At 51.2% G+C, this 15,147-nt stretch overlaps 1 protein-coding gene across 3 annotated transcripts; it reads right to left on the bottom strand.

Annotated features, from left to right (window-relative positions):
* Positions 1 to 594: 594 nt before the first annotated feature.
* YJU2B (YJU2 splicing factor homolog B) lies at positions 595 to 13,241 on the bottom strand. Of its 3 annotated transcripts, XM_054716848.1 has the most exons (11): positions 13,183 to 13,241; positions 10,513 to 10,557; positions 8,999 to 9,052; positions 7,874 to 7,956; positions 7,464 to 7,519; positions 7,295 to 7,384; positions 5,565 to 5,625; positions 4,573 to 4,715; positions 4,297 to 4,469; positions 1,428 to 1,566; positions 595 to 1,306 (listed from the first exon to the last, which is right to left on the bottom strand). In XM_054716848.1, exons 2-11 carry the CDS (start codon positions 10,513 to 10,515, stop codon positions 825 to 827), a joined length of 1,284 nt encoding a protein of 427 aa, XP_054572823.1. In that variant the 5' UTR covers positions 10,516 to 10,557; positions 13,183 to 13,241; the 3' UTR covers positions 595 to 824. The 3 variants fall into 3 exon arrangements, with proteins under 3 accessions (XP_054572823.1, XP_027990371.2, XP_054572822.1); XM_028134570.2 differs by lacking the exon at positions 7,295 to 7,384; XM_054716847.1 differs by lacking the exons at positions 7,295 to 7,384; positions 13,183 to 13,241 and adding an exon at positions 12,398 to 12,442.
* Between the last annotated feature and the right edge of the window lie 1,906 nt (positions 13,242 to 15,147).

The following is a 15,147-nucleotide window of genomic DNA, read 5'->3' as shown; positions in this document are numbered from 1 at the left end:
CATGCCCTGAGTACGAATTCAGCTGGAACCTCAGCCCCAAGAGGGTTGCATTTGTTCATCGCTGTTTCCCCTGTGGCTAGAACAGTGCCTGGCACCCTCCCAGTGTTCCATCAGTATCTGTGAAATGATCTTCCTTTTCCAAGGTTAGGGGGAGGTGACAGGCTATTATTTCCTGGTGTATGTGTGGCTGTTTTGAACTATTTTCTGCTGTCTTACGTTTCATTCAAAAGCAGCAACACGCTGGGACCTTTTTAGTGACCCTTGTAAGGTGTCCCCATGGGCTGGGGACAATGAACAGCTCACACCTGCATAAGCACCCCATGTGCCCCCCAATCTTGGGCCCCCTGCGTGGTTCCTGCTGCCTGATCCCCTACCCACCCTTCCCACTCAGCCCGTGTCACTTCCTCTGGGAAGTCTGCCCTGATTGCAGACCAACCTGAGCCACTACCTTGAAACCCTCATCATCCTGGGTGAGGACCATCGCGGTGGTCACAGCTGTAGCCCGGCATCACCATTTGCTATGAGAGGCCTGCCAGCTTGGTTGGATGGGGTGGGGTAGAGGGGCAGCCCCTGGGCCCATCTAGTAACCGGAGGCAAGGGCAAAGAAACAGCTTTAATAAGTCTGGGGAGGGGGGATGTCCTACAAGGCACACACACCCTCTCCCCCTCTTCAGGACCAAATAAATAATTCCATCCCTCGGGAAGGCGAGGTCTGAGGAAGGGTGATGTTTGAGGTCTCGGAGGCTGGTGGTTCAGTGAGGCTGCAGTCTTTGAGGGACCTCCTGGGTATGCCTCAGCCTCCAGAGGGGGTCCAGTCCCCGAAATCACTCACTCTCTGATGAGTCTGAGTAGTCAGCCACAAGGGAAGAGTTGAGGGTGCAGGGGCGTGGTGTGTCCTGGGGATCGGCTGCCTCTTGGGAGGAGCCTGATGAGGACCGGGGCCTGTCCTGACAGCCCTCATTCTGCCCTTGAGGTTCCTTTGTCTTGGGGGTCTTGGCTGTCTCCTGAGAGCAGTCTTGGGGGGATGTGGGCAAGTCCTGGGTGGTGCCCTCTGATACCTGTAGCTTCCCCGACTTGGAGGTCTCAGCAACGTGCTGTGGGCTCTCTGAGGTCTCCCGGGACTGCCTTCGAACAATACCCAGGCCCCCGACGGTGATGGGGGAGGCGGCAGGTGCAGGTTTTCGGTTCTGGGCCAGCTTCTTTAGGACGCTGCCAGCTTTGCTGCAGTTGCTGGGCCCCGAGGTCGAGGGGAACCAGGAGCGGCTGATGATCTCTGTCCGCTTGAGTTTCTGCTTGTCCTCATATGCTGGGGGAGAGGGAGAGGAGGGGAAAGAGGTCCAAAGCCACCCTCTGCCCGGGTCTGCCCTTCAAAGCCGGGACCCCCCATCTCTCCCCATCCCAACCCATGCCCTCCAGCCCCCACGCACAGTCCAGCGTATGGAACTTGAGCAGGGCGGCCAGCCTGCGGTCGTCCTCTGTCTCAGGCACCAGGGGGATGGCCAGGCTCGCCTTGGCCTGCAGTGCCTGGTCCCTCTCCTCCTCCTCCTGCAGGGCTTTTTTCTTTTCCTGTTGGGGGAAGTGAGGTGGTATCAAAGCCGTGTCTCTTCCATGCCTGCTGACGCACACCATTGCTCCAGACCTCCAGGTCTGTTTCCTCCTCTCAAAGCTCACGGGAGAAAAAAGCCTCACACTATGGCTGCGGCACAAAAGTTGCTTAACAAATGGGAGGCACAATTGTTATTAATATGTGTACCATCAGTTCTTCACTCATTCATTCCACAAATATTTACATAACACCCATCTTGTCCCAGGCCTTGTTCTAGACCAGTGATGGCGAACCTATGACACGCGTGTCAGTACTGACCCGCGTAGCCATTTCTGATGACACGCGGCCGCATGCCGAGGATGATACATTTGCTGCTCCTGAGGATGAAACATTTGTGACTAGAGTCTTGGAGTTAGTTTTTTCCTCAAAGTGACACACTACCCGAGTTATGCTCAGTTTTTTTGGCAAAGTTTGACACACCAAGCTCAAAAGGTTGCCCATCACTGTTCTAGACATTGGGAACACAGCAGAGAGCAGACAAAAATCCTTGCCCTTGTGGAACTGACATTCTAGTGGGTGAGTGAGACAACAGTGATGGGAGAAAAAGAATGCCAGGAAACGGGTAGGGAGTGGCCAGGGGATTCAACTTTAAATGTGATACAGGAGGAAGAAGAGGCTCAGGGACTGTCTCCTGGAGAAGATCATATCCGCGAAAAGACATCTGAGTGAGGGGCCATGTGGGAATCTGGTGGAAGAGCGTTGTAAAGTGGAGGGAAGAGCCTGTGCAAAGGCCCTGAGACAGAAGTATGCTTGGAGCTGCTGAGGAGAGTAAGGAGGCCACTGGGTGGAGCAGAGTGAACAAGGGGAAGGTGGAGATGGGGGTGGGGAGGGGAAGGGGCAGATCATTGAGACCCAGTGGGAAAGACTTTGGCTTCTACTTTAAGTGGGAGCCACGGAGGGAGGGTTCTGAACACAGGAAGGAGGTGACTGACTCAGGTGTTCATAGGCGTGCCCTGGTGGGGGTGGGGGAGAAACAGAATGTTGGGGGTACGAGGGTGAGAGCCTGTAGACCAGGGCAGAGGGACTGTGCTAGTCCAGGTAGGAGATGATGGGGGTGTGGAAGTAGCCAGATACCCGTTATAATTTGAAGGTACAGGCTGACAGACTTGCTAACTGGAGATGGGGAGGTGGAGTTAAGGCCAACTCCAAGCTTTGGGAATTCTGCCTAGAACAGATGCCTTCTTCTTCTTCTTTTTATCCTCTCCCGAGGATATATTTTTATTGATTTTAGAGAGAGAGGAAGAGAAAGAGAGAAGGAGAGAGAGAAATTGATTGCCTCCCATACATATCCCAACTGGGGACTGAACCCGCAACCTAGGTGTGTGCCCCGACTAGGAATTGAACCCCCAACCTTTTGGTGTATGGGATGATGCTCCAACCAACTGGGCCACCCAGCCAGGGTGGACAGATAACTTCTCTATTGAGAAGAGGGGATGTGGGCGGGGTAGGTTAGGGACTGAGGTAGGCTCACTGGGATGTTATGTTTGAGGGTCCTTCTACCACGTGTAGAAGCCCAGAAGGCAGGGGACACACAGCTCAGGGCACAGGCATGGCTGCAGGGAAGCACTTCTAGTAACAAGTAATTAGTAAGAAAACTAGAGCCCTGGATGGGTAGCTCAGTTGGTTAGTGTAGTCCCCATACACCAAGGTTTAGGGTTCAATCCCCAGTTAGGGCACATATAAGACTCAACCAATGAATGTATAAGTAAGTGAAACAAATTGATTGTTCTTCTCTCTCCTCTCTCTCTCAAATAAATAAAAAGACAAAAACTAGTAATTTCATTCCTGATGATGACCAGAGAATGATCAGAAGAGGAAGCAGGAAGAGATGGGAGCTGTAGGATAGTGAGGGAACTTGTGGCCTGTGGGGTTAGCCCTAACGCTCCTGCTTGGGCTCCACTGGTAGTGTCCTGGGGCACAGTCCCCCCCACAGAGAGAGAGGAGAAGGTTCTCACAGTGCCCTGTCAGACCCTGCAAGGGTGAAAACCCCCTTTGTATGGGTGAGCTACCCAGCCAGGGCACTAGTTTTCATAGCTCCACCAAGCATTTTTGGCACAACTTCAGGAGCCCCTGTGGTCACTGACGGCAATACCCCGGTGTCCTTTGGCATTTGTACCTGTGCCCTTGTGACTCTCCACACAGGTGCAGATATCTTGCCCACACATTACACAAATTGAAATATGCATTACTGTTTGTATTTTATTATAAATGATTTCCCCTTTTTTTCTCATAGCACATGGCAGGGATGATTTTGGAAATTATTTTGGGGCAGGTTGACAGCCTATGGATTTTGTTTTGGGACAGCTGAGTGGGCCTATGAAATGTGTGTTAGGAGTTGACCAGTTGGTCAGTACCCTGCTGGGCCTCCATGATACCCACAGCAGGGTCAGGCTTCACCCGGGCCCCAGCCTGAGGCTCGTTTACCCTTTGAGATCTGTTGAAAGCGAAGCCCAGTCCCCACAGGGGAAGGCGCTACGAGCTTAAAAATAGCCACTGGGCTGGGTGCCTCCCATGGGCGCTGTGAGGTCTTCATGATGCAGGTGGAAAAAATAGGTTCAGTGGATGAAATGACATGCCTGTAGCTAGTATGTGATGGGGACAGGGCTGGACCTGGGTCTTAACTTGCCATGTTTGTGATGCCAGGTGCCCCCGCCTGCCTGTGGTTCCAATCCTGGCTGGAAGCCACTCACCCGGAACCTTTTCCGCAGCATGCTGTTGAGGGCGAAGTCGTCCTTCCAGGCGCTCTGTGCCTCCTGGATGTGGCTCAGGGTGGGGAGGGCCTTCTTGAGTGTGCTTCGGTCGGCCTCCCCGTGCTCCAGACGGAACATGGCATCTGTCTCCAGCTTCTGCTTTTTCTCATGCTCTGCAAGGGTGGGAATGTGGCTGGGCCTTCTGGGACCCACCTCAGGCTCAGGGTCAGGGTCAGGGTCAGGCAGGGGTGGCTTTGGGCTGCCTGAGGTGCTCACCTGTCGTCAGCACCTGCTCATTGTCTGCCATGTCCCAGCGCTCCTCCTTGCGCTGGGCACCACTCACGATCACATAGTCACAGTTGGCAGGGTCTGTCTGCATCTCGATGTAGTTGATGCAGAGGTGGCATTTCATCCGGAATCTGGGAGGTGGGCAGGAATCAGGACACTGCAGCCACCCCAGGCTGCCATGTGACCCCTGCCTGCTTCCTTCTACCTGTGCGCATCATTCAACAAGTGTTTACTGAGCATCTACTACCTACCAAGTTCCATACCTGGGGATACAGCCATGGCGAGACAGACATGGTCCCATTACGCCAGAACTAACTTCTGTCTGGAGTTTATTCATTCATTCATTTGTTCGCTCATTCATTTACTCAACAAACACTCCTGAGCTAGGCTGCTCTGTGGCTGGCTTGGCACCAGCTGCCAGGGACATAGCAGTGAAACAAATCAACCTGCACTCGGAGGGATGAACATTCCAGCAGCAGCCATGTTGCCCACAAAGACACAAGCAACCAGAGTGCGGGTGGTACTCGCCACTTTAGAAAAGTCCTCTTTGAGAGGCGGTGCTGGAGTAGAAACCCTAGAGAAGGAGCCTTGCAGATGTCTGGGGAAGATTGTTCCAGGCAGAGGGAACAGAGGTGGAGCCTCTCTGGGTAAGAGAGAGGGACAGTGAGGAGCCCGTGTGGCTGGTGCAGAGTGAGCGAGGGGAAGTGTGGGAGGAGGTGAGAGCAGGGATGGGAGAGAGCAGGGTGTCAGGGGTCTTGTGGGCCATGGGGAGGACTTTTACTCTGAGGAAGGTGGGAGCCATGGAGGGGTTTAGACAGAGGGACATACTGATTCACACACCAGGATGATTTTCCGGACAGAACACAGGTGATGGCCATCAGGAAGAGGGTACCAGCACCCCTCCCCTTAAGACTCATTTACAGCCCATTCGCCCTGCGGCCACCCACGTGTCCCTGAGACACCTGCCAGGCTGCCTCTACCTGTAGATCGGGGTCGTGTAGTAATTGCCAACCTTCTTCTTTTCTGCGTTGTAACGAACACCTGGAAGGAGAAGGGGAGTGGAGGCTCAGGCTGGGCTGGAGCCCACGCACCCGGGTTGGGGGCAGGCAGGGGTGGTATTTTGCTCCCCTGCAGAGGAGGTACCTCAGGAGGGCACTGAAATTCAAGGCAGCAAAGAGCTCTGCTCAGGCTGTGTGACAGGTGCTCAAGCCACAGAGGAGGGTAGGCAGGAGCCAGAGGGTCTGGGATGAATCTCAATTCCACCACCTATCCGCTGTGTGAGCTCAGGCCAGCAACCTCATCCCTCTGGCCTGTTTCCACATCTATGCAATAGGGATGATTATAATGCCTACTGTACAGGGCTATTGTGAAAACTGCAGGAGCTAATAAAACACATATTGCTTAGAATAGGGCCTGACTCAGCAAACATTTGAGAAGGGCTGGACTTATTATTTTTCTAGAGAATTTTCAGGTCTTTTTTATTATTTTGCTAGTTAGATGATATATATTCTTTTTTTTTATATTTAATATATATATATATTTATATATATATTTTATATATTTTAGAGAGTAAGGGAGAGGGATAGAGAATTAGAAACATTGATCAGCTGCCTCCAGCACACTCCCTACTGGGGATGTGCCCACAACCAAGGTACATGCCCTTGACCGGAATCGAACCTGGGACCCTTCAGTCTGCAGGCCGACGCTCTATCCACTGAGCCAAACCGGTTAGGGCAAGATGATATATATTCTTGACTCTGTATGAACTTGTTTATCAGTGAAAAATGCTTAAACTAGAAAAACAGGGCTTGGGCTGGCGAGTGGTGTGGCTTAGCTGGGTTTTCCTCTCATGGGTCCTGCTTCCAATCATGTCCCTGAGGGTGACCCATGTGTGGTGGTGTCAGGCCAAGCCCCACTTTTTGTCCCTGAGTGCCTGGTGGCCTTTAAGGCAGATTCCCTGGCTGGGTCTGATCAGGGAGACACCACAGGGACTCACTTGTCCTCCTCAGCAGTCGCTGGCTTGGCCTACCCCTTCCTGCACTTCCACAGCCTTTGCCAGGAGAACTGGATCCTCTCACTGAGAGCCCTCAGCTCCTGTTTACAGAATGAGCTGCTCCCCTGGCCCAGGTGCTATGTGAGGAGCTGAGGGAGGCGCCGTGAGGATCCCAGAGGAGGAAACAAAGTCAGGAGAGTTGAACAAGACCTTGGACCATGCCTGTCTATCCATCAGTGCACCTGTGGCACAGTCAGAGGCCCAAATGCTAATGGTGACAGTCAAGGACAGTGATAGCAGCAGACTGAATTTACGAGCCCTCCCATATGCCACGTGCTGTGCACTACATACTTTATTTATTAAAATATATTTTTATTGATTTCAAAGAGGAAGGGAGAGGGGAGAGAGAGATATAAACATCAATGATGAGAGAGAATCATTCATCAGCTGCCTCCTGCACATCCCCACTGTGGACTGGGCCCGCAACCCAGGTATGTGCCCTGACTGGGAATCAAACCGTGACTTCTTGGTTCATAGGTCAATGCTCAACCACTGAACCATGCAGGCCAGGCTGTGCACTACATACTTTACATGCCACACAGGTGGACACTCAGACCATCTGAACTTTACAGATGGGTAAACTGAGGCACACAGAGGCTCAGTCACTGGCCCAGGGTCACTCAGCTAGGAGATGAACACAAAGCTCGGCCTCCTCACCACTCTGCAATGAGGCATCCGCAGCCCGCCAGTCACTTGGGTGCCACCTCCTCCCAGACTCCTGATTGGGAGTCCCTGACGGAGATGACCCTGGTGGTTAATGGGCTTCAATGTCTGTGGGACTGAAGAGGGTGGGCTGGGTGGGAGCAGGGGGTGGGTGGACACTCACCCATGCCAATGTGGTTCTTGCAGCCATCACACCAGATGTTATATGGCATCTCGAATCTACACAAACAGAAAACAGCTTATTTGCTTTTGTCCACTGGGCTCTCCCTTGGACTCCACACCTGCAACTCTGGCCGCAGCCGCACCGCAAAGGGCGCGTACTTAGAGGGGATAAAGAATGGTTGACGAATGTTCCTACAGCCAGGCCAGTCCAGGCCAACAGAGCCATTCAGCTGAGCCTTGGGCTTGTGAGCAATACGTGCTTATTGTTTGGTTATGTGGCAACAGCTGACTGATATAGTGACTCTCTGCTTAACAGAATTAAGATCCTGCAGCACTGGGCACATTGGAGTGCTGAATTCTCCTTGAGATTGAGGCCAGGTGGCACAAGGGGCAGGAGTTCTCAGGCCTTACCTGATGATGAGAATGCCCTGGGACAGCTTCCGAGCCCGCTCCCGGAGCGGGTGGCTGTTGTGGTATCGGTTGAGAGAGCCATGCTGTGCAGAGAGGAGGAAGGAGCAGGTTAGCACTGCTAAGCTGGGCAAAGTCATGCTCTCCGGCATAGGCTGAGAGAGGCCTCTTTCTTATGACCTACCAGGGGTATTAACAGCACAATGGAAGGCACAGAGGCTCTGGCGAAGGTTGGGCTCATGAATACATGAATTTGAATCTTTCCTCTCCCATTTTAGAGCTGAAAGAGCTGTGTGACCCTGGGTAGTAACCTCACCATTTGCCTTCCGGAGTCTAGGTTCCGTAATTACCTCTGGGTGTCGTGGGGAGAACTGGCAAACGTTTACTGACTACTTTACGTGCGTTGCCTCATTTTAATCCCTCAGCGATTCTGTGAGGACAGGTTGTTTTATTTCCTTTTTGACATGGGAAAACTGTGGTGCAGAGAGGCTGAGTCAAGGGCCTGGGGCCATGCCGCCAGATCGCACTGACTCACTCAGCCTCTATTGTATGAGGACACAGCCGTGAACAAGATGGAATGTCTCTACCTGAGTGGAGAGAATGTTCTAAAGGGGAAATGGACAACACTCAAGTAAATAGATAATGTGTCAGGGAGCCCTTATAGGGCTATGAAGAGAAACATCACTAGGTAATGAAATAAGAGAATTAAATAAGAGAATTAATGAAATAAGAAATAAGGGAGGCCCTGTGTGAGTAGAGACCTAAAGGAAGGGAAGAAACCTTGCGGTCAAATGGAGGAAGAGACTCCAAGCAGAGGGAACAGCAGAGGGTACGAGGAGACCAGAGGGGCTGGGATCTGACCCAGGGCCTGAGTGCCTGAACTCATCCTGAGTTCTGCTGGAAATACGCCAAGCTGAGCACAGAGTAGGTCACTGATGAGAGCCATGTTTTCCTCTGGGGATGAAGACTACCCCAAGACTCGTGCCACAAGAGCAAGGCAGAGAGATCTCAGGGTCGCCCATGCTTCTGCAGCTGTGGCTCCGATGATGAGGATGCCCTGGGACAGACCTCACCCTGCCCCGTGAGGTCTCTGCAATCATGGACATGGGAAGGAAGCCTGCCTCTTACCTTTTCAGGGTTGAAATCTGGAGGGTAGTACTTGTTTACACCTTTCCTTTCACCCTGGAAAGCAGAAGAGAGACATGACTCAGAGAGTGTCCTGCAGGAGACCTAGTGGTGCAGCCTTGAGGGGTGGGACTTGGATGAGGGAGACTGAGGACGGCCCTGGGCTCCATGTCTGATCAAGGACTGGTGACCTGGGAGAAAAACCCACTGTTGTTGCCATGGAAAATTCCACGAGGGTTCCACTCTCCTAGAGCAATGGCTTTTGTATTTTTGGGGGTCTGACTTACAGTAAGACACATTTAACAATGCAACAGGGCAGACATGCCCGCAATACAGCTGAGGCACAGGTCTCATGAAAGAACCCTTACCCTGGCTGGGGAGTCTCTTTTCAAAAGCTGGCAGCCACTTGCTGAGATGACTGAATGACCAAAGCAGTGGGTCTCAAACTTGGCTGCACATTACAACCACCTGAGGTGTTTCTAAAACACTGCTATCTTGCCGAAACCGGTTTGGCTCAGTGGATAGAGCATCGGCCTGTGGACTGAAAGGTCCCAGGTTTGATTCCGGTCAAGGGCATGTACTTTGGTTGCGGGCACATCCCCAGAAGGGGTTGTGCAAGAGGTAGCTGATCGATGATTCTCTCTTATCGATGTTTCTAACTCTCTATCCCTCTCTCTTCCTCTCTGTAAAAAAATCAATAAAATATATTTTTTTAAAAATTAAAATACTGCTATCTGGGATCCACGCCCAGAAAACTCCTGACAAAGGACCTGCTCTCGAGAGTAGCGCCTGAACACTGGGCTTTTAAAAAGCAACCTGGAAAACATGTTTAAACAAATCCTGTTCACAGCAGCATTGTTCCCAACAGCCAACAAGTGGAAACAACCCAAATGCCCATCAATGGATAAATGGATAAACCAAAGGCAGTCCATCCACACATTGGAATATCATTCAACCATAAAAAGAAATGAGGCTCTGTCTGATACATGCTACAACCTGGGTGAATCTTGAAGACGATACGTTAAGTGAAAGAGGCCAGATATAAAGGCCAAATGGTATATGGTCCCATTTACATGAAATGTCCTGAATAGGCAAATCCATAGAGACATGAAGCAGACTAGTGGTTGCTAGGGGCTGGAGGAGGGGGGAAGGGGAGTGACTGCTAATAGGGAAGGAGTTTCCTTTTGGGTGAAGGAAACATTTTGGAAGTAGTTAAGAGATGGTGGCTGCACAACATTATGAATGCCATGGGATAATACACTTTAAAATGGTTAATTTTGTTATGAGAATTTCACCTCATTAAAAAAAAAATCAAAGAAAGAAAAAAGCTTCTGGGGTGATTTTAATGTGAAGCAAAGTTTGAGAACTACTGCACCAAAAGATCATGAATCCGGAGTTTGAAAATACCATCTTAGAGCTCAGGGACAGGGAAGGGCTTTAGGGGAGGAAGGGGCTACCGTGGGGGTCTAATGAAGACTAGAAAAGAACCCCAAGAAGCCACAAGCCAGTCTACTCACCATCTTGGGAGCTGCCTACTGGTCCTCACCCTCAACGTGGCCAATCTGCAAAGATGACAAGACACTGACACGGACTGTGCTGTGCTGACCATCTGCGCAGTCCCACTCTCCTGGGGAGCCGGGCAGAGGGGCCACGGCTCCCCTGAGAAGATGCTGTGGGCTGGGTAAGGTGGTGTCGACTCCGAAGAGCCTTCCCCCAGGTGTCCAAAGAGCAGCGCTTGTTGGTTTAGAGTGTCCTGTCCACTCGCCACCCAACATATATTCACAGCTAACACTTCTCACCCCTCCATGGCCCCTGCCATCGCTCCCCTGGACCAGTGTAGTCACCTCTCTCCGGTCTCACTCTGCCCTCAATTCCCACGGTCTGTTCGTCTCACAGACGCTAGGAGGATCTTTTAAAAAATAAATCTAAAATATCGCTGTCTTGCTTAAACCCCTCCAGTTACTCCCATTGCTTTGAGAATCATGTACCCTCCTCGGCCCCCCGGCTGTGGGCTATGGAACCCCTGCCTCCCTCTCCAAGCCTGCTGCTCACCCCTCTCCCCCGTGCTCACTCTGGCTTCCTGGCTGCCTTGAGGCTAAGCAGGTGCAGGCCCACTGCCTCGAGCACTCCTCCAAAAGCTGTCTGTTCTTTGTCACAGGTCTCAGCTCAAACATCACTTTTGTCAGAGGCCTCACTGGAGTCACTTCTCCCCTGGAGTTCCTGTCACATCACCCTGTGTCTGTTTACTTGTCTACAGTTTTGCCTCCTCTGCAAGATCTCACCTTGCCATATCTCTAGCACCAAGGACAGTGCCTGGCCTCTAATAAATTTTGACAGAAGGCCTGGCCTCTGGCTCAGTTAGCTGGTGTGTAGTCCGGTTCACCAAAATGCTATTGGTCTGATCCCTGGTCAGGGTAGGTACAGAAGGCGACTGATGGATGTTTCTCTCTCTCTAAAGTCAATAAACATATCCTTGGGTGAGGATAAAAAAAAAAAACACTAAAAAAAAAGTTCTGACAGAAGAACCATTGGTAACTGATTGAAATTTCCGTTAAGAATCAGTGGCAGGTGACACAGGTATCAAATGCAGGGCTCCTAAAACTGGGGGTTAGATATCCCCTACACCCTGCATGTTTGGAGGAGAGACTTTTAGGTCCTGAATTGGGATTGGCAAGTTTTCTGTTAAGGAACATATAGTAAATGCTGCTGGCTTTCCGGACCAGACTGTCTGTGTCCCAACAACTCCATTCTGCCCATCGCCCAGTTCTCAGAAAGTAGCTGTGAACAAGATGTAAATGAATGGGTGTACTGTACTCCAATATAACTGAAATTTGCGTTTCACATGATTGTCGCTCGTTACAAAGTATTCTCCTTTTGAGTTTCCCCCCATCATTTAAGAAGTCAGTATCTCTCTTAGCTGGCAGGTTGTTCAAAATCAGGCTGGTTTTGGCCTGTGGGTATCATCTGCCAGCTCCCTGTGCTAGTCAGGAAGCTTGGTCTAATTGTTGCTGCTACTTTAGTTGTGCACTCTCTAATGGTTACTGTGTGCCAGGCGCTGCACTGAGCCTGACACCACTGCCTCATTTACTCTGTATTGTCACTATTATTTCCAACTGACTTGGGGACTTAAGCAACTTGTCCAGGGTCAGAAGCTGATGGGGAGACAGAACCAGGGGGCAAAGCCCTGGATGTAAACAGCTCCGACACTGTCCCGAACCTCTCTCTATCTCGGGTCCTCCATCTATAGAGAGTGCCCCTGGATGTTTTTACTAACAAAAGAGCTAAGTGCCCACCCAGGCTTTGGGGTCACAGTTCCCTGGGCTTGAATCTCAGCTTTACTCCTCACTCACTGGGTGGCCTTGGCCAGTGTCCGAGCTTCCCTGAATTATTATATTTCCTCACCTGTAAAGAGCGGATGAGGGCGACAGGACTGACTTTCTGGGGTTGCTGTGGATGAAATAACACCGTGGGAAGTGCTTGCACAAAGTACTGCGTTTACAGGAGCCAGGAGTCTTAACATGGTTTACCACCCTAGTGAATAGTATAATAGGCTGGATAGATGGGAATCTCTGATCCTTGGTGTCAAGAGTAATCATAGCCTGTATTTGCCCAGGACATACTACTTGGACTCGGATACCGACTCTGCTGCTTGCTAGTGGCCTGACTTTGGACAAGCTGCTCACTTTCTTTGGGCCTCCGTTTCCTCATCTATAAAGTAGGGTTTACCAAAGTATCAACCTGATAAGGTTGCAGTTAAGACTCAGTGAGTTCAAGTTCTCACTACAGCACCTAACGCCGAATTAACCACGTTGGTGGTTGTGATGGTTTCTCATGTCCACCGTTTTACAAGAGTTATTTTACAAAATCTTCACCACGACCCAGCGAGGTAGGGGCTTACTGGTTCCATTTTCTAGATGTAGTAAACCGAGGGGCCCTTCAGGCATAATATGGGCCTGGAGTCACGGCCGTAGCCCGGGATTTGGGTCCGGGGTCACGCCTGGGACCGGGGCCGCTCCGGACAACGGGCCCGCGACCCCAGAACCGTAGGGCCCCTCCGGCGTGCTCGTGTCAGTAGGACGGCTCCGAGATTGGGTGAGGTAGCAGCTTGACACCCCCACTTCACTCCACTTCACCCCACTACCCGGGCCCCTACCGGCCTGGCCGCCCCTCCGCCTACCAGCCCTTACCTGCCCTCCTCCTGACGTCACGCCGCGCCTGTGCCCGGAAGTGGTGTTGGACGCGCAAGAGAGGTAGCGCACTCCCCGCGTGACGTAGACGCTAGCGCGAGGCGGGGCGATGTGGAAGCGCAGCGCTGATTGGCTGAGTGCTGAACCCGCCTCGCGCTCTCAGCCGCCGGTGTGGACCAATCCGGGACTACCCCTCCCCACCACGTACACGTCAGGATGCCCACCTTCGGTCCCGCCCACTGTCCCTGGCCCAATCCGAAGCCAGCATCCCTGCCGGCGCCCTCCTAGGAGCGCAAACTCCTCGGCTGAACCCTAGAGCGAGCGTTGGCAAAGGCTAACCTGTACGTGCGAAACCTAACCAGCCCCCTGGTTTTGAGCGGCTAACGAGCTAAGGACTGTTTTTCCATTTGTAAGTGATTGGGGCGGGGGGGGGGGAGGGAGAAATCAAAAGAATAGCATTTCGTGCTGTGAAAGTAATAGGAAGTTTAAATTTTAGTAACCATAAATAAAATTTTATTGGAATACAGCTAAGTCCATTTATTTACCTATTGCCTATGGCCACTTTCCCACTACAATGGCAGAGCTGAATGTTTGCAACAGAGTGTATGGCCCAGACAGCCTAAAAATGTACTATCTGGCCCTTTTACAGAAGTGGGCCTTCGAGCCTTCAGACCAGCCCAGGCTGTGTGTGCCTTCTTCCCAGGCTTTTGAATTTACTTCTATGCCCTGTAGGGCATAACAGAGTCTATCTGTTCGTTTGTGCAACGAACCGCTGTTTATTAGGTGGGTGCTATATGGCAGCAATGGGGATTGAGAGTAAATGACACACCCTTTTCTCATTGATAAGGCAGACATATCAACTGGCAATTTATCAAGGGCAGTATGAGAAATGATGACAATACTACTACTACTACTACTACTATATTATTTGATGCCACGCTCTGTTCTAAAGGTCTTGCAAGTCAGTTCTCATGCAATTACTGAGTGCTCACTGCTTACCACGCATCATTCATCAGTGCTCACTACTCACATGTATTATCTCAGGGAACACTGCTCCTATGAGATGAATATGCTATCATTCTTGTTCTACAGATGAGACAAGCCCAGAGAGGGTAAGTTACTGGCTCAAGGTCACACAGCTAGTGAGGGGTGGAGGATTTGACTTCCATCTGATGATGCTAAACCTTGTTCCCTTAACTTCTGAGGGTTGTGTGCATTAAATATAAGGGCTATGGGCACCCAGATGAATCTTTAACAAGGGTGGGGTGTTTGGGAGTGGGCAGGAGTGAGGGTCAGTGAGATTACTGTGAAGAGTGACCCCTGAGCTGGATGAGGAGGAGCAAGGCAGAGGAAAGGAGCTCAGGGTAGAGGCACACTCACAGATCCTGGGGAACGACATGGAACTACCTTCAGCCCCAGTAATTTGCTTGCAACTGCTGAAATTTGCTTGAGTCCTTATCTTGCACCTCAACGAACAGACAGTGACTAAAAAGCCACAAAATTCTACCTGTGAGTGATATTTTGGGGAGGGGAGGTGTAAGTACCCTTGATTTCAGGGATGTGTAGTCTCACTTTTTTTTATAATTAATTATTTTTTTAATCCTCACCTGAGGATATTTTCCCCTTGATATTTAGAGAGAGTGGAAGAGAGAGGGAAAGACAGAGAATATCAATGTGAGAGAAATGCATCGATTGGTTGCCTCCTGCACACGCCCTGTCTAGGGCCCAGGCCGGGGAGGAGCCTGCCATCCAGGTACTTGCCCTTGACCAGAATCGAACCCAGGACCCTTTGGTTCGCAGGCTGACGCTCTATCCACTGAGCAAAATATCAGCCTGAGATATGAAGACTGTTCTATAATGATGCCAAATGCAGGGCAGTTCCTGTGGCGCCAAGGGAACTGACTTAGGGAGAGGGGGGGCAATTAGCCAGCCTGGGCAGGTGGCAGGAAGGGCCTTGGATTCTAG

Source organism: Eptesicus fuscus, chromosome 6, assembly GCF_027574615.1.
Source record: "Eptesicus fuscus isolate TK198812 chromosome 6, DD_ASM_mEF_20220401, whole genome shotgun sequence".
NCBI lineage: Eukaryota > Metazoa > Chordata > Mammalia > Chiroptera > Vespertilionidae > Eptesicus > Eptesicus fuscus.
The sequence above is the reverse complement of the archived record's forward strand: the minus strand, read 5'-3'. Positions and strand labels throughout refer to the sequence as shown.

Bases quoted from the DNA above. Each gene is read 5' to 3' on its own strand.
- YJU2B (XM_054716848.1), bottom strand. The intron at 7,957-8,998 runs GTAAGAGGCAGG...CTCTCTGCACAG, and splicing joins CAGATTTCAACCCTGAAAAG to CATGGCTCTCTCAACCGATA. The intron at 4,716-5,564 runs GTAGAGGCAGCC...CCCACCTCCCAG, and splicing joins TACACGACCCCGATCTACAG to ATTCCGGATGAAATGCCACC.